Source organism: Hoplias malabaricus, chromosome 14, assembly GCF_029633855.1.
Source record: "Hoplias malabaricus isolate fHopMal1 chromosome 14, fHopMal1.hap1, whole genome shotgun sequence".
Classification (NCBI taxonomy): domain Eukaryota; kingdom Metazoa; phylum Chordata; class Actinopteri; order Characiformes; family Erythrinidae; genus Hoplias; species Hoplias malabaricus.
In genome coordinates, this window is record NC_089813.1 from 37,640,524 (window position 1) to 37,658,823 (window position 18,300).

General features: G+C 43.4%; 1 protein-coding gene across 2 annotated transcripts in view; it reads left to right on the top strand.

Annotated features, from left to right (window-relative positions):
* plxnb3 (plexin B3) overlaps positions 1–17,969 on the top strand; it is a 96,381-nt gene extending 78,412 nt beyond the window's left edge. For both annotated transcript variants that reach the window (XM_066643121.1, XM_066643120.1), the window contains exons 13-35: positions 383–549; positions 737–888; positions 1,219–1,461; positions 2,458–2,634; positions 2,751–2,910; positions 3,931–4,167; positions 4,675–4,833; positions 5,550–5,698; positions 6,023–6,123; positions 6,269–6,486; positions 9,023–9,201; positions 9,433–9,499; positions 9,584–9,730; positions 10,332–10,491; positions 12,181–12,284; positions 12,716–12,803; positions 13,212–13,378; positions 13,506–13,666; positions 15,036–15,183; positions 15,491–15,555; positions 15,850–15,925; positions 17,580–17,654; positions 17,794–17,969. In XM_066643121.1, coding sequence (XP_066499218.1) covers positions 383–549; positions 737–888; positions 1,219–1,461; positions 2,458–2,634; positions 2,751–2,910; positions 3,931–4,167; positions 4,675–4,833; positions 5,550–5,698; positions 6,023–6,123; positions 6,269–6,486; positions 9,023–9,201; positions 9,433–9,499; positions 9,584–9,730; positions 10,332–10,491; positions 12,181–12,284; positions 12,716–12,803; positions 13,212–13,378; positions 13,506–13,666; positions 15,036–15,183; positions 15,491–15,555; positions 15,850–15,925; positions 17,580–17,654; positions 17,794–17,898 — 3,305 coding nt within the window. In that variant the 3' untranslated portion in view covers positions 17,899–17,969. The remainder of the gene's footprint in view (positions 1–382; positions 550–736; positions 889–1,218; positions 1,462–2,457; positions 2,635–2,750; positions 2,911–3,930; positions 4,168–4,674; positions 4,834–5,549; positions 5,699–6,022; positions 6,124–6,268; positions 6,487–9,022; positions 9,202–9,432; positions 9,500–9,583; positions 9,731–10,331; positions 10,492–12,180; positions 12,285–12,715; positions 12,804–13,211; positions 13,379–13,505; positions 13,667–15,035; positions 15,184–15,490; positions 15,556–15,849; positions 15,926–17,579; positions 17,655–17,793) is intronic.
* The last annotated feature ends 331 nt before the right edge of the window (positions 17,970–18,300 follow it).

The window sequence follows — 18,300 nt, forward strand, 5'->3', positions numbered from 1 at the left end:
AATTGAACTACCAAGAAACTCATTTGTAACTCAAAGTATTTAGTTTTTTAGCATTGTAGGTCTATGTTTACTTTCATGCAGTTAGCAGTCTCTGGAATTTGGCATCAGTTCCACCTTAAATAATTTGAAACAACAGAAAATGCAGGAATAGAGCAACCATCATCTTTTTTTTTCTCTTTTTTTTAACCCTTTACTGATACAGGGGCTTCGTACACACTTTAGACCAGTCTTCGGTGTAAACTGACTGGAGAACTAGCAAATGATGAGGAAAACTCCTCTGAATGTTAGGAATAGTTATTATTTTTTTATTAAAATTATGAATATCGCATTAACTCACTGAAGCTCTCAACATGCAATGTTCTGTTTGTGTGTGTATACATAGTGAAGCTGTACAACTGCTCCATTGGTCAGTCCGACTGCAGTCAGTGTCACGCTGTTTCTGAGGAGTACGGCTGTGTTTGGTGTGGAAGTGAAACTCCTGGCTGTGTATTCAACCAGTCCTGTTCTAACACTGCTTTAGACACCTGCCCACCCCCACTTATCACTGAGGTACTCGCATCATTCTCAGACGTTATGCACAGGCTCACATTTTATTCTAACATGAACAACTAAAGCACATACTATATCACACCTTCATACCTTGTCAGATATTTACAGTTTTTATCAGTGCATGATTTAGCAGAGTTTGTACACATTTGCAGATATATTTTCATAAGTGTTATGTTCATATGTTCAGGTCCAGCCACTCACCGGTCCTCTGGAAGGGGGGATTCTGCTTACAATTCTGGGCTCCAACCTGGGCCAGCGTTACCAAGACATTCAGGCTGGTGTGACTGTGGCTGGAGTTGCCTGCAGGCCACTGCCTGAGGCCTACCTCATTTCAACTCAGTACGGCATTTCACTCTCTTGCTCCTGCATTGTTTAGACACCTGACTACCACAGTAATTCATTTCTTATACTTGCTGAAATGTGTATGTTTATTCTCATTGGATTAATGTGTGTGCACAAATCCACAACATGTTTGTATGGTCTTAATAGTCAACCCAACTTTTCACCAATAAGATGGGCATTCTAAATAAAAAAGTAATAGATACTTCCACTTGAGATGACCTAAGGCGCTAACACGTAAAGTAGACCTAGTGCCACAGTAAATGATGATTGAGATTCTATACAGTGATTCTGAGCTTATTAAAATGTTAATGTGTTTTTTTGCCTCAGGATTGTGTGTGAGCTCCAACGGACAAAGAAATTGGCTTTTGGTCCTGTGGTGGTAACTGTGGGTAACTCAGAACCAGGCCAATCTCTACAGATCTTCACCTACCAGGACCCATACCTGACTCGGATTTCTCCTGATCAAGGTCCTATGGCCGGAGGCACAAGGATCACTGTGTATGGATCTCAGCTTCTTACCGGACGGGGTACCGATCTGCAGGCATTTGTGGGCTCCCAGCCTTGCCACATGTGAGTGCTACTTGCGTATTGTCTTTACATTTCCCAGTAGGGAATCCAATTAATAGGACACTTACAGTGCAGTCCACAAACCACAAACTTCTATCACTATCACCATGCTTACACATCAGCTCATTTCTTCAGGATGGGTTCTGATATGTTTGTAATTCACATACATCATAGTTTAAAGTGAAACATTTAGTGTTTGTCTGTAATTACAAAGCACTGCCTGGGTGTGGGGCGGCTCTGTGGCAGTGTTGCAGTCACACAACTCCAGGGACCTGGGCGTTGTGGGTTTGATTCCCCCTCCTGGTGACTGTCTGTGAGGAGTGTGGTGTGTTCTCTCTGTGTCTGCGTGGGTTTCCTCCGGGTGACTGTCTGTGAGGAGTGTGGTGTGTTCTCTCTGTGTCTGCGTGGGTTTCCTCCGGGTGACTGTCTGTGAGGAGTGTGGTGTGTTCTCCCTGTGTCTGTGTGGGTTTCCTCCGGGTGACTGTCTGTGAGGAGTGTGGTGTGTTCTCTCTGTGTCTGCGTGGGTTTCCTCCGGTTTCCTCCCACAGTCCAAAAACACACGTTGGTAGGTGGACTGGCGATTCAAAAGTGTCCGTAGGTGTGAGTGTGTGAGTGAATGTGTGTGTGTGTGTGTGTGTTGCCCTGTGAAGAACTGGTGCCCGCTCCAGGGTGTATTCCCACCTTGAGATCAATGATTGGCTCTGGACCCACCGCGACCCTGAACTGGATAAGCGCTTACAGATAATGGATGAATTAATGAATGCACTGGATGTGAGGTGCATTGTTTGCGGTTCATTATTATACATATGCTGTAGTCTGGCGACGCATATCCATTTCCCATTCTTGATTCACAGAGTTTTAAATCCATCAGTAATCAGGGATTACATTGATACAGCACTGGGATGTTCTTTTGCTCTGATTGCTTTGCTTATTAATCTGTTCAAAGAGTAAAACCAGCTGGGATTTAAGGAAGCTCTACTTTTTGTTTGAAACTCACAGACAGGATGGAAGGAATGACACAGAGTTGGTCTGTCGCACCAGCCACTCCAACCAGTCTGCAAAAGTGTCTGTCAGAGTGCTGTTTGGAAGAGCAGAGAGGACTCTGCCTAATGTATGGTTTCACTACCGTGAAGACCCTGTAATCACTGACGCCACTCCTGCAGACAGCTTCTATGGGTAAGCTTCATTCATGAAGTACGGAATATAATTGACTTTAATACATATACGTTTTGCTTTATTGCTGTATCAGTGACGAAATATATTTCATGCTAATTACATTAACATTTGTGCAGGGGTGGACGTAACATAACCGTAACTGGAAAAAACTTAGATGTCGTTCAGCAGCCGATGATGTCAATCTTTTTCGAGATGCCGGAAAACCTTCTGGTCAGGAAACGGAGATACAGTCATGTCACTGCTCGTAATGTTCTCCCCAACAGCACCATGGCAACGGTACAGTGATTTTCATGAGTGCCTTGAATGCCCTCAGTTAAAATAAACCACCAGCACAATTCAGACTAACAGAAAGAGCCGCATAAAGCACCTGCTGCTTATTCATAGCTGCTTATGTTTATCCATAATTACTGGCTCTGTTTTTCCATTATAATTGTATGTTATTGAAGACAATTGATTTAAATGTATTTTTAAACTTGTGTTGGCTTTCTCTCTTTCTCTCTCTCTCGCTTTCTCGCTCTCTCTCTCCTCTCTTTCTTAATTTATCATTTTTATCTTTTTTCTCCCTATATTTTTTCACTTTTCTCTCCATTTCATTCTCATTCTACATCCGCTTCTTGTTCCTTTCTCCACACTTCTATCAATTTCCCTATATTTCTCCTTTCCATCCATCTTTCTTTCTTTCTTTCTTTCTTTCTGTTTCTTTCTTTCTGTCTTTCTTTCTTCTGTGTCTTTCTTTCTTTCTTTCTGTGTCTTTCTTTCTGTGTCTTTCTTTCTGTCTGTTTCTTTCTTTCTTTCTGTGTCTTTCTGTCTGTTTCTTTCTTTCTTTCTGTCTTTCTTTCTTCTGTGTCTTTCTTTCTTTCTGTTTCTTTCTTTCTGTCTGTTTCTTTCTGTCTGTGTCTTTCTTTCTGTCTGTTTCTTTCTTTCTGTCTTTCTTTCTGTCTGTTTCTTTATGTCTTTCTTTCTTTCTTTCTTTCTGTCTGTTTCTTTATGTCTTTCTTTCTTTCTTTCTTTCTGTCTGTTTCTTTATGTCTTTCTTTCTTTCTTTCTTTCCTTCTTTCTGTGTCTCTTTCTGTGTCTTTCTTTCCGTTTCTTTCTTTCTGCCTGTGTCTTTTTCTTTCTGTCTGTTTCTTTTTCTTTCTGTCTTTCTTTCTTTGTCTTTCTTTCGTTCTTTCTGTCTTTCTTTCCTTCTGTGTCTTTATTTCTTTCTTTCTTTCTTTCTTTCTTTCTTTCTTTCTTTCTTTCTGTGTCTTTCTGCCTGTGTGCTTCTCTCTGTGTCGCTATCTCTCTTTCTCTCAGAATAAGAGTCTCTGTGTTAGCAGTAGCTCTGAACAGATGACTTGTAAGAGTCCTCAGGTGCCAAAGAACAGTCGTGTGGTCAGAGTGTGGTTTGAGATGGATAATGTCCATGTGGACTTTGAGAGCATCAAAGGGACTGCGTTCACCTACAAACCAGACCCTGTGTTATACCACCTGAACCGCGAGGATAGGGATGTCCCCATCCGCTTCAAATCTGGTGGTGTCCTTGCTGTCGAGGTGAGGCCTTTTTTGCATTCACAAACAAATGGACTGGAATCATTAGATTACATTAGCTGTTAACAGTCTAGTTGTTATATTGTGTTTCCTCCATTTGTATCCCTTTCCCGTACCCGTATCTGTTGCCATCTTTTGTCAAATATGAAAAAAAAGTTATGAAAATGGTTTAAAAATACAGTTTGAGGAGTTCACACAACTTTAATCATCCCATCATTACACGTTACACATCGTTATCCTTCAACTATAATCATTTTCAGACCATGAATCATTTTGTTTGATGGAATGCTGATGAAAGGATGACTTCATCATTAGTTCCCAGCCTTAACACCCCATTACATGTTTAAAGTATGAGTGTATTTAGATTTGTACATATCAATATTAAAATGATCATAAATATTAGATCATGTCAGTGATGTTAGCAGGATGTACTGGCTTTGATTGCTGGTGTTTAGCTTTGGGAGAGCAGGAAGCAGAGGAATGGTCTGACTGAGTGTATTTGTTTTGCAGGGGAAGGGTCTGACTCAGGCCATGAGTAAGGAAGAGGTAAAGGCCTGGCTTGGAGATAAAAAGTGTGAAGTGAAAACTCTGGACGATACCCACCTCTACTGTGAACCTCCTATAGAGCAGCCGCTCAGTGAGGATCACGAAGATCTGCCCAGCCTTAGGGTGAGTGCTTTCTGTACAGGAATGCATTTGATCTTCACAAAATCAGTCAAAAATCAGTTCATTACCTATTTAATACCTAAGGTACTAACTTTACTTTTTTCCAAAACTTTCTTGCTGTTTAAAATAATTTAAAACCAATGTTGTTGCTTTAACATGTTTGAATGGGTTCTAATTATGTTACTATCATTTTGAGACAGATAGTTCACAGTTCTATCTGTTCTCCCTGTGTCTGCGTGGGTCTCCTCCGGGTGACTGTCTGTGAAGAGTGTGGTGTGTTCTCCCTGTGTCTGCGTGGGTTTCCTCCGGGTGACTGTCTGTGAGGAGAGTGGTGTGTTCTCCCTGTGTCTGCGTGGGTTTCCTCCGGGTGACTGTCTGTGAGGAGTGTGGTGTGTTCTCCCTGTGTCTGCGTGGGTTTCCTCCGGGTGACTGTCTGTGAGGAGTGTGGTGTGTTCTCCGTGTCTGCGTGGGTTTCCTCCGGGTGACTGTCTGTGAGGATTGTGGTGTGTTCTCCCTGTGGGTTTCCTCCGGGTGACTGTCTGTGAGGAGTGTGGTGTGTTCTCCCTGTGTCTGCGTGGGTTTCCTCCGCAACAACAAAGAACGTTGTCACATCTCAGCCCTTATACAGTCAGCCTCAAGTGGATACACCAGTATTTAAAGTTACTTACCATTCACGACCCTTTTTTATGCATTTGTGTGGCCATGTGAATCTCTCTCAGGTGGTGATGGGGAAGCTGGAGTTTAATCTGGGGAAAGTGCAGTATGACAGTGGTAATCACTCCACCATGCCTCTGGAGGCTCAGGTCGGGCTGGCAGCTGGAGCAGCTGTAGTCGTCCTCATCGTCCTTGTGATCATCCTCATGTACAGGTACAGGAATATTTTAAATATATCATCCACACGTTCGCATGTTTATGACATGGTCCTTGTTTAACTGCTACATTTAACCTCTTGTGTCGCCAGGCATTGAGTCAGAGGTGTTGAAACAAACACTAAAATGTTTTTGTCTTTGGGAAAAGGTTATAATTTTGGGGGTTGGCCAAGGAACAAAAAGCCAAGCAGCTAGCTACTTTATCTTTATGGGCATGTTTGGATTCCTAATGTATATAAGTGCAAGGGTATTTCTTTTCTGTTCTGTTATCAGCTTTTCTGTGTATGTACATTTAAATAGGCAGTTGGTTTTTGTATCTGCAGGAGGAAGAGTAAGCAGGCATTGAGAGATTACAAGAAAGTTCTAGTTCAGCTGGAAACTCTGGAAATAAATGTTGGAGACCAGTGCAGGAAGGAGTTCACAGGTGTGTTTCTGATGGTGCTTCCTGTTATTTCTCTCAGATTCTTTACACACACACACACACTATCTCACGACAACTGGATTTAATTGATCAAGGATTATCAGAGTTTCTCCTGCATTCTGATGGAATCGTTCTTTTTCAAACCCAGACCTGATGACTGAGATGATGGATTTGAGCAGTGATGTCGGTGGACCGTGCATTCCTTTTCTGGACTACCGCATGTATGCAGAGCGCATTTTCTTCCCTGGTCAGAGAGGGGCACCCTTGAGTCAGAATCTCGACTTGCCAGATTCTCGCAGACAAACAGTGGAGCAGGGCCTCGGCCAACTCAACAACCTTCTCAACAACAGACTCTTCCTCACACGAGTATGTCAAACTCTGCTGTTTATTTGAGGTGCTGTTTATCTGGTACTAAACTACTACAGTAGTTTTAGCATTCATTCATTCATTGTCTGTAACCACTTATTCAGTTCAGGGTTGTGGTGGGTACAGAGCCTACCTGGAATAGTAGTTATACCATGAAAATTAAAAATGTAAATCAATAAATATTTTTAATAAAATTGCTTCTAAGGGTGGCCCGGTGGTGCAGCATGTAGTGTCTTAGTCACACAGCTCCAGGGACCTGGAGGTTGTGGGTTTGATTCCCGCTCCGGGTGACTCTCTGTGAGGAGTGTGGTGTGTTCTCCCTGTGTCTGCGTAGGTTTCCTCCGGGTGACTGTCTGTGAGGAGTTTGGTGTGCTCTCTCTGTGTCTGCGTGGGTTTCCTCCGGGTGACTGTCTGTGAGGAGTTTGGTGTGTTCTCTCTGTGTCTGCGTGGGTTTCCTCTGGGTGACTGTCTGTGAGGAGTGTGGTGTATTCTCCCTGTGTCTGCGAGGGTTTCCTCCGGGTGACTGTCTGTGAGGAGTGTGGTGTGTTCTCCCTGTGTCTGCGTGGGTTTCCTCCGGGTTTCCTCCAGTCCAAAAACACACGTCGGTAGGTGGATTGGCGACTCAAAAGTGTCCGTAGGTGTGCGTGTGTGAGTGAATGTGTGAGTGTGTGTGTCTATGTTGCCCTGTGAAGGACTGGCGCCCCCTCCAGGGTGTATTCCTGCCGTGCGTCCAATGATTCCAGGTAGGCTCTTGACCCACCGCAACCCTGAACTGGATAAGGGTTACAGATAATGAATGAATGAATGAATGAAATTGCTTCTATAAAAACATTTTTCAGAATTTAATCCTCCCTTAAACTGTCATCGGTATTGGCATATTCATATCAGTCGGAACCTTGTGGGTTTGAATATAAAGTGTATGTAAATAAATGCATTATTTAATTTCTGTCTAATTATTGTGTCCCATTCCTTGGACCTGAGGCTATGCCTCGTTTTCCTGTCTGCGAGTCCGTGATAGAACCGTCGCTCCTAGATGGAATGAATGGTTTAGTTCTTCTCTGCATGAGATAAAGGAGAGCGATTTCAGAGTGAGCTGGCAGAGCTAATACAGCAATGCGTCTAGGAAGCCAGATTTGGGTTTTGATTCATTTAGTTAAAGGAAGTAATTGTGAGGTCATTCCAAGGCTAGCATGAAACGAGACATTACACACCGGCTTCACAGAACAACAGTTTTTTTTTTCTTGATTTATATCAGGAGAAATGCTTTGAAGAATTAAGGAGTGCTGGAAGTGCTGCAGGGTGACTGTTTATTGAGCTTTTAATCAGGTCCAGTGGCTCAAGGGTCTTTTCTGGAGGGAAAATGTCTTGTCTTGGTTCTCTGTGTGTATTCGGAGACACATATTTCACCTCAAAGAGTAAACAACGGCTAAACGCATAAACAGTTTTTGTATTCATATCACACTGAATGAAGAGCAGTGTCTGTTTGAAATTGAATGTGCTTGTGGGTTGTTGTTTTTTGAGAAGTCTGGCTCAACTCTCACTGAGTTATTGATGATAAAACTGCCAAACACCCAAACAGAAAAGAATGAAGTTCAGGCTGCAGTGTTTCATCCATTTTATATATTTATCTGCTGCATGGAGCCCAGTGTTTGACTTTCTGTCTTGTGCTGCTGTTTTATTTTATTTATGATGCAATACCCTGAGTGGTTTTTGATTGGGATTGCCTCAGTGGAAGTACAGCAGAGATTCATACTGTCACAAAGCTCCGGACAGCCTTCAGAATTCAGACAGAGTGGAGACCCTCAAGTTTCCCAGAACAGGATTTGAAGTTTTATTTTCTCCCAAGGGTTGTACACTAAGCTTTAAATTGGGCCCACTGGTATCAGATCCATGTCCAAACTAATTATGAGACCGATGATAATGTTTGAGGGCGGCACGGTGGTGCAGCAGGTAGGTGTCGCAGTCACACAGCTCCAGGGACCTGGAGGTTGTGGGTTCGATTCCTGCTCCGGGTGACTGTCTGTGAGGAGTGTGGTGTGTTCTCCCTGTGTCTGCGTGGGTTTCCTCCGGGTGACTGTCTGTGAGGAGTGTGGTGTGTTCTCCCTGTGTCTGCGTGGGTTTCCTCCGGGTGACTGTCTGTGAGGAGTGTGGTGTGTTCTCTGTGTCTGCGTGGGTTTCCTCTGGGTGTTCCAGTTTCCTCCAAAAACACACGTTGGTAGGTGGATTGGCGACTCAAAATTGTCCGTAGGTGTGACTGTGTGAGTGAGTGTGTGTGTTGCCCTGTGGACTGGCGCCCACTCCAGGGTGTATTCCCGCCTTGCGGCCAATGATTCTAGGTAGGCTCTGGACCCACCGCGACCCTGAACTGGATAAGGGTTACAGATAATGGATGGATGGATGAATGGATGATCATGTTTGACCAATATTTCGTCATTAAAACTGCTCAGTGGACATTAATGTGAATAGAAACAAACAGGCATTTAGCACAAATGGTTTTCATTAGTCTGTTTTAAGCAATTGTTTTGTTTATGTTTAGTTTATCCACACTTTGGAGGAGCAGCAGAACTTCTCTCAGAGAGACCGCGGATACGTGGCCTCACTCCTCACCATGGCGCTCCATGATAAACTGGAATACTTCACAGATGTTATGAAGACCCTGCTGGGGGACCTGGTGCAGCAGTACGTGGCCAAGAACCCCAAACTGATGCTGCGCAGGTATCCCATACACCTCTTCAGTCCTTCATCTATACCTGTAGACATCCTGTGGTTCTCCGTCATGTTTAACAAGGCCCAGACCAAATAGACTTGAGACTTGATCTTGCTTCTGTTGATTTATTGATCGACTGATGACCATCTGTTTGGTTGATTAAGGTCTTCTGATTTTATCATTCTGAGTAGGCATTTTCAATACATGATGTAAATTGTATTTTCAACGTATCAATGCAGGACAGAGACTGTGGTGGAGAAGATGCTCACAAACTGGATGTCCATCTGCCTCTACTCCTTCCTAAAGGTACAGCAGTGGACCTAGATATTTTCAAATATTTAAAATGTTTACCAGAACAAATATACAGTGTTGTATGTCTCTGATGTGTAGGAGGTAGCAGGTGAGCCTCTGTACATGCTGTACCGAGCCATAAAGTATCAGGTGGACAAAGGTCCAGTGGACGCTGTGACAGGGAAAGCTAAACGTACACTTAACGATAGCCACCTGCTCCGAGAGGACATTGATTACTGCTCTATGGTAAGGGTTCTCTCTCTCTCTGTTGTTCTCTCTGTAAATGTAATTGCCATTTGATGACGTAAATGAGCAAAACAGTGCTTAAAAGCCAATATACAACATCTGTCTCTCACAGTACCCCTTAGTTATTGCAAACACTTCTGTTCAGAGCCTGCTTTTCCATTGCTGACTTCCTAACACATTAAACCCCGCCCCCTGGTGGTCGGGAATTGTTTCAACGTCTCATTGTTAAATGAACAGTTCACTGAAAAATCAACTAAAAATCTGGGGTAAGGGGAAAACTGATAAAATCGAGATTGTTCAGTACACTATTACTTCATGTTGGGTTATATAATGCATCTTATGTTTCACAAGGAAACAACGCTAACCCCAGCAGAGCTTGTATATCCGTGTTTGACAATAACGTATTTGTGTGAAATTAGACTCAGATGCTGTGTAAGAGAAACTCAACACTGCTGCTGTTGTTTGGTGTTGTTTTGTGACAGTTTTGAACAACGTGCCGGGGCACAGTCATGTTAATGAGTTATAAAGTGTTGTGTGTTTGCTGGACAAGCTGTGTCTGTCGGAGATGTGTCCATTCATTCTCCTGTGTGTTGGCCCTCAGACTCTGACAGTGCTTGTTAAGAGTGGAATGGAAGTCCAGCCTTGTCCAGTTAAAGTTCTGGACACTGACACTATCACTCAAGTGAAGGACAAGATCCTGGACCAAATTTACAAAGGAGCTCCTTTCTCTCAGAGGCCCTCTGCTGACTCGCTGGACCTTGGTAAAGGAAACTCAAGTTCTTTATCTAATAGATGTATTGTTGTTGCATTTTAAATCTAAAATGTAATTGTATTATGATGCACACGTTTGTATTGCCATTTAGAGCTTCACATATACAGACTAGCACATGTGGACTCGTCTTCGTCTGTCAGTCACATTTTTTCCTCATGGGAAACAACTGAGGACAGTTTAGACCCATGACTACAGCTTGCAAGGAATAGCAACTTCTTCTTCCCTCAAGCGTTTTCTGTCAGTCAGACAAAACTGTAAGGACTTTTAAACAGGCTGCGGGGATTTGCTGCTTATTCTACACAAGTACCCGCAGTGCTGTGCTCAGGAGTGTATAGCTCAGTGTGCACCTACACCATTGGCCTGTTGTTATGCACATATTTTATACTTAGTCAGATACTGCTGCTAGCATTTTACACTCTGCTGCTATCTGTCCACTTATGTCTTGCGTGTTATATTTTAGCACATTTGATTTAAATGTTACATGTTCATTCCAATTCTTTGAATGACATCTGTTTAGAACAAATCCCTTTTATATGAAACATATATTGTCTTATACAAAGGGTTATGCCAAAGTCACCTCTGGTCAGGTTTTCCTTTAATTTTTTAATTGAATATAAGTAAATGCATCCTGCGGCACAGTGGCGCAGCAGGTAGGTGTCGCAGTCACACAGCTCCAGGGGCTTGGAGGTTGTGGGTTCGATTCCCGCTCTGGGTGTGTGTCTGTGAGGAGTGTGGTGTGTTCTCCCTGTGTCTGCGTGGGTTTCCTCCGGGTGACTGTCTGTGAGGAGAGTGGTGTGTTCTCCCTGTGTCTGCGTGGGTTTCCTCCGGGTGACTGTCTGTGAGGAGTGTGGTGTGTTCTCCCTGTGTCTGCGTGGGTTTCCTCCGGGTGACTGTCTGTGAGGAGTGTGGTGTGTTCTCCCTGTGTCTGCGTGGGTTTCCTCCGGGTGACTGTCTGTGAGGAGTGTGGTGTGTTCTCCCTGTGTCTGCGTGGGTTTCCTCCGGGTGACTGTCTGTGAGGAGTGTGGTGTGTTCTCCCTGTGTCTGCGTGGGTTTCCTCCGGGTGACTGTCTGTGAGGAGTGTGGTGTGTTCTCCCTGTGTCTGCGTGGGTTTCCTCCGGGTGACTGTCTGTGAGGAGTGTGGTGTGTTCTCCCTGTGTCTGCGTGGGTTTCCTCCGGGTGACTGTCTGTGAGGAGTGTGGTGTGTTCTCCCTGTGTCTGCGTGGGTTTCCTCCGGGTGTCTGTCTGTGAGGAGTGTGGTGTGTTCTCCCTGTGTCTGCGTGGGTTTCCTCCGGGTGACTGTCTGTGAGGAGTGTGGTGTGTTCTCCCTGTGTCTGCATGGGTTTCCTCCGGGTGACTGTCTGTGAGGAGTGTGGTGTGTTCTCCCTGTTTTCGCGTGGGTTTCCTCCGGCTGCTCCAGTTTTATATTTATTTCATTTTATTTCACGTTTAATTTAGCATATACTATTCCCCAAGTCTTTTTAAATAAAGCAAACAAATAAATATTGTGCTTTAAAATATTTACGTTTTAAGATTTAAAAGTCCACAAAATCATAATTTCACTAAGGGTCTCTAAATGTTGCATGCGAATGAACATGGATAAAAAAGGTCTGAGTGTTTTTATAACTGCGATGCAGGTTTTTCACACTGGGCTGAGTGCTCTGGTGTTTTGCTTTCACAGAATGGCGCTCGGGTCAGGCAGGTCACCTAACTTTGTCCGATGATGATGTCACTGCTATCGTACAGGGTCACTGGAAAAGGCTCAACACCTTGCAGCACTACAAGGTGAGTGAATTCTCACCTGGTGGAGCACTAATGCTGCTTTCAAGTGCTCTTAATTTCCACTCATCATGGTGTAATTATGGGTTTTAGAGTGCTCATTTGCAAGTTATTCATTTATTATTTTTTAAAAGCTTTTTTTTATTTAGTTTTTTAATGATTCTCCTCCATTAGATACGGTGCTTTTTCTGTTTAAGGGTCTCAACCTGAAGGAGGAAAATACAATCCATCTTTTATAAACATTGAACACTGCATGAGGTTTTCCACTGTTTATTGGATGAAGAGTTGGGCATCAGTTATTCTAGCCTTCCCTTCTTTTACCTTTTAATTAAAACAAAATCCTTTTATGATCACAGTCCACAAACACTGTGTAATTCATTTAGCTTGTCCTTTAGGAAGGGTTTTGATTGAATTTGATCTTTTCCTTGTCTCCTCAGGTGCCAGATGGTGCCACGGTGGCACTTATCCCTCGTTCACAGAGTTCTGGTGTCTTGGGCATCAATCAAATATACCAGACTGGAGAAAGTAAGTTTTTTACACCCTGTAAAAATACCACAAAGAATGCTGGGACATGACTGATGTGTGATGCATTAAAGCATAGAAAGAAATATTCATTTTTGCCAGTTGGGGTTTGTGACTCCACTTAAAGGAAAGGAAATGTGATTCGCTGTGCGTCCCTCTATAAAGGCAGGATGGAATTTCTTTAATACAGGGATAGAAATTGTAGCACACCAGTGTTGACGAATGCAGGCCAGTTACTCTGATGGCAGATTTAAATGATGATGTTCTGATGGGATTAAAATGAGCTAAATTCGAAGAACCAAGTCATATGCATCTGAATCAGTTTATTTCAAACACATGTAATACTCTACTGCACGCCGGCACTGCCTCGTCTGGTGTTAACCGCTTTGTATTTTGTCTCTTTCACCACAGAGACCCCAATGTTGGAGGGAGGAGAGGAGGAAGGTCTTCGTCTGTGGCACCTGGTTAAATCCAGTGAGGAGCCAGAAATCCCCAAACACCGAAAGAGCAGCATGAGGGAGAGAGAGAGGGCCAAAGCTATTCCTGAGATCTATCTCACTCGCCTGCTCTCTATGAAGGTACCTTGGACATCCACTGATTCAAAACTGCACACCAGACACCCACAGAAACAAGTGATATTTTTTAAATAAATACGTACACTATAGTATCTTCAGAAACCAGTCTGCACACCATTTCTGTCTTTAGGGCACACTGCAGAAGTTTGTGGATGACGTGTTTGTGGCCATCCTGAGCACCAAACGCCCTCCTCCCATCGCTGTCAGATTTTTCTTTGACTTCCTGGATGACATGGCAGAGAAGCATGGCATTGATGACCCAGAGACTGTACATATATGGAAAACTAACAGGTATACACTTCATTTACAGAAATATATCAATTAAAATAATTATATACAGGGGTTGGACAATGAAACTGAAACACCTGTCATTGTAGTGTGGGAGGTTTTATGGTTAATTGGAGCAGCCTGGTGGACAATCTTCATTAATAGCACATTGCACCAGTAAGAGCAGGGTGTGAAGGGTTAATTAGCAGAGGGTAAGAGCACAGTTTTGCTCAAAATATTGCAACGCACACACATATCAGGGTTAAAAAGAGGACAAATTGTTGGTGCACATCTTGCTGGCGCATCTGTGACCAAGACAGCGAGTCTTTGTGATGTATCAAGAGCCACGGTGTCCAGGGTAATGTCAGCATACCACCAAGAAGGACCAAACACGTCCAACGGGATTAACTGTGGATGCAAGAGGAAGCTGTCTGAGAGGGATGTTCGGGTGCTGACGCGGATTGTATCCAAGAAACATAAAACCACGGCTGCCCAAATCACGGCACCTCAACTTTCCTGTTTCCACCAGAACCGTCCGTCGGGAGCTCCACAGGGTCAATACACACGGCCGGGCTGCTATAGCCAAACCTTTGGTCACTCACGCCAATGCCAAACGTCGGTTTCAATGGTGCAAGGAGCGCAAATCTTGGGCTGTGGACAATGTGACACATGTATTGTTCTCTGATGAGTCCACCTTTACTGTTTTCCCCACATCCGGGAGAGTTACGGTGTGGAGAAGCCCCAAAGAAGCGTACCACCCAGATTGGTGCATGCCCAGAGTGAAGCATGGTGGTGGATCAGTGATGGTTTGGGCTGCCATATCATGGCATTCCCTTGGCCCAATACTTGTGCTAGGTGGGCGCGTCACTGCCAAGGAATACCGAACCATTCTGGACGACCATGTGTATCCTGAAGGCAGTGCAGTGTATCAGGACGACAACGCACCAATACACACAGCAAGACTGGTGAAAGATTGGTTTGATGAACATGAAAGTGAAGTTGAACATCTCCCATGGCCTGCACAGTCACCAGATCTAAATATTATTGAGCCACTTTGGGGTGTTTTGGAGGAGCGAGTCAGGAAGCGTTTTCCTCCACCAGCATCACATAGAGACCTGGCCACTATCCTGCAAGAAGAATGGCTTCAAATCCCTCTGACCACTGTGCAGGACTTGTATATGTCATTCCCAAGACGAACTGACGCTGTATCGGCCGCAAAAGGAGGCCCTACACCACACTAATAAATTATTGTGGTCTAAAACCAGGTGTTTCACTTTCATTGTCCAAACCCTGTATGTAATATATTTAAAATGTTGATGTTTTTCTCTCCGTTCACTTAATAGAAAACTGTTCTTTAATTCTGTGCTGTATTCTTTATCTCTGCCTTCCCCAGCTTACCTCTGCGTTTCTGGGTGAACATCCTGAAGAACCCTCAGTTTGTGTTTGATGTGCAGGTGACTGACAGTGTGGATGCTGTTCTGTCCGTCATTGCTCAGACCTTCATCGATTCCTGCACCACTTCTGAGCACAAAGTGGGCCGGGTGAGTGAGCTAATTAACCTCTGGTGCCAGGTCAGCTTTAATTAACCTCGCCACCCCGCTTTCAGTGACCTCTCCGTGGACCATCATGGCTCAGAGAGCATGCTTAGAAGTGAAGCCTTTTTAAGAGGGAACAGAGAGGAAGGAGTAAGGAGACAGCTGTGTGTACTGCTGTTTGTGTGTGTGTGTGTGTATATATATATATATATATAAACACTGAACAACAGGCACAAACAGATACTAAATATATAAAATATGAACCACATTAGCTTAAGGCTAATATGTATTGCTTTGTCATGTTGTCGTTTAGGATTCTCCTGTGAATAAGTTATTGTATGCCCGAGAAATCCCACGATACAAGCAGCTAGTGGAGAGGTGAGGCACAATGTTCTTACACACACACACACACATATGGATGTTATTAGCATTGCTGTGTTACATGCACATCCTTCCATCATCTCAGAGCTATTTCTGTTTTACACCACACTCGCTTTCAGTTTGCAATTATGAAAATAAAGAATTGGAATCAAGTATTCAGAAATCTTTAATGAAGTCAATGTATTGGTTCCAAAATCAATATCGGAACATTTAAGTGATACTCAACTCTGCAGCTCTAGTGTCAGAATGACTGGATGGTGCTGTGAACAGATGTCTGTGTCTATGCTGCAGGTACTACAGTGATATTCACAGCGCAGCGTCTGGGTGCTATCAGGAGATGAACTCCATGCTTACAGAGTTATCTGGGGTAAGTTTCAGCAGTTCACTCATTGAACATACGTCATGTTTAGATTTTGCCATTATAAGTAACAGCAGAATCTCATTGTTAGTGAATGTAATGTTGGTTCAGATGCAAAATAAATTAAATATACACAATCCAGCAGAACTTTAGTCTCGAAGATGTGAAACCCTCTTTTGTTAGAGAAATTTTTGGATAGCTCATTCTTGATGTGTTATAGATGCTTCTTATATCTTCTACTTGCCTTTAAAGCTGTTTGCAACAGACTGGTCAAATAATGTTTTGTTTATTCACCGAGTGAATCTAAGTACAGTATTTACATAGAACACATACAGGGTTTGGACAATGAAAGTGAAACACCTGGTTTTAGACCACAATAATGTATTACTCGGCCAATACAGAGTCAGTTCGTCTTGGGAATGACATACACAAGATACAAATTTAGATCTGGTGACTGTGCAGGCCATGGGAGATGTTCACCTTCACTTTTATGTTCATCAAACCAGTCTTTCACCGGTCTCGCTGTGTGTATTGGTGCGTTGTCGTCCTGATACACGGCACCGCCTTCAGGACACAATGTTTGAACCATTGGATGTACATGGTCTTACTGGTGCAATGTGAAGTTAATGAAGATTGGCCACCAGGCTGCTCCAGTTTAGCCATGAAACCTCCCACACTACAATGACAGGTGTTTCACTTTCATTGTCCAACCCCTGTATTTGTACTAAAATTATGGCAATATCTCCAATATGTTGAATTTTTAAAAATTTTTCAACAGAAACTGTGATCTAAAATTGACATAAAATGACATGTTATTTCCATTTAAATATGTTAATTGGTGTGTCCAAACTGTAGCTATGTATCTGCTAAACCCAAACTTGTTGCTTAGTTGTCGCACTAATCCTAAGCAACAGTAGATTGTAATCAGTGGGCGCATCTGCAAAGAATCTGTATGTCAGACTGACGGAGGCGGACGCACTCGCTAAAAACACAGCGAACTCTTTATTTATACAAAGGAAAAGAAAACAAAACAGATACAGACAGACTATGACAAAGGCAGAGGGCACTAACAGAGACTTAGATAAAGGGAACTAAACCAACTAAACTAGAATATGGAGAGCTAGAACAAAAGGGACAAACATAGTGGAGATTTAAACAGAGTCATAAACAGAGAACAAACCTAAAAGAGGATCAACAGAGACAGACAGAGTTGGGAGCAACAAGACAATGGAAAACGACCAGAGTAATGGCAGAGACAGACAGACTAGAAGACTAAACAACATGACCTAGGGATTGAAACACAAAACAACATGACTAGGAAGTGAAACGAGAAACAACAGAGAGACATGACCTGGTGAAGGAAACGACAAGACTGTGAATTGGAACGAGAATGAGTACAAATGACCGACAAGAGGAAGTGATACAAGGAGACTTAAATACTTAACACAGACGAGACGCACCTGAGACAGATAACGAGGGGGAGGAGAAAAGGCAGGACATGGGCGGAGACATGGACAACAACAAACAGACCCATGTGCTGAGAGAGCACATGGCGGGGAAAAAAGACATTACAGGACGAGGGCGTGACACTGTAGGCAACAGTCCAAATAAAGTGGTGGCTCATTTTTCATTTATGTCTTTTTTTTAATTGATGTATTTTCAGAGCTTTGCTTCAGAGATGAACAGCTTGGTGGCTCTGCACGAGCTGTATAAATACATCAACAAATATTATGATCAGGTCAGTGAGAGAGGCGCTGAGGTTTCTGGGGAACAGACCCCAGACCCTTTCATAATGAAATTGGATTTGTTGGCTTGTGGGCATAATTATAACTGTAGTAAATGTTTTCTTGTGTGTTTTGTGCGTGGTCGGAGTGCAGATCATCATGGCTCTGGAGGAAGATGCAGCGGGGCAAAAGATGCAGTTAGCTTACCGGCTACAGCAGGTCGCAGCCTTGGTGGAGAACAAAGTCACTGACCTTTGAACTGTGGTCACTGAACCAGCGAAGAATCATTACTTGTCACAGCTCAGTGCTGTGCAAAATCCCATCGACCGGAGAAACCCAGCCCCCTCTTCCTGAAACAGACTTCCACAGCCGCCTTTTGGGAATTCTTAACAAAAGGGAACGTACGGAGTAAAGGTGACAGATTCGCTGTTGAAGCGAGGAGGGGGAGGGGTGTAATCACACGGGGTGTGGGCTAAACTAGCACAAATGAGGGTTTGTTTCTGCTAAGCACACTGAACTGTCTTTTCTACTAATGTCACATGCTGTTCAGTGCTAGCACTGATACGTCTAATGTGTGAATGTGTGTATGATTTCCTCTGTGGCTATAAATTAATTGCATTTCATTTGGAACATTTCTTTGGTTCCTACATTCTACCGTTC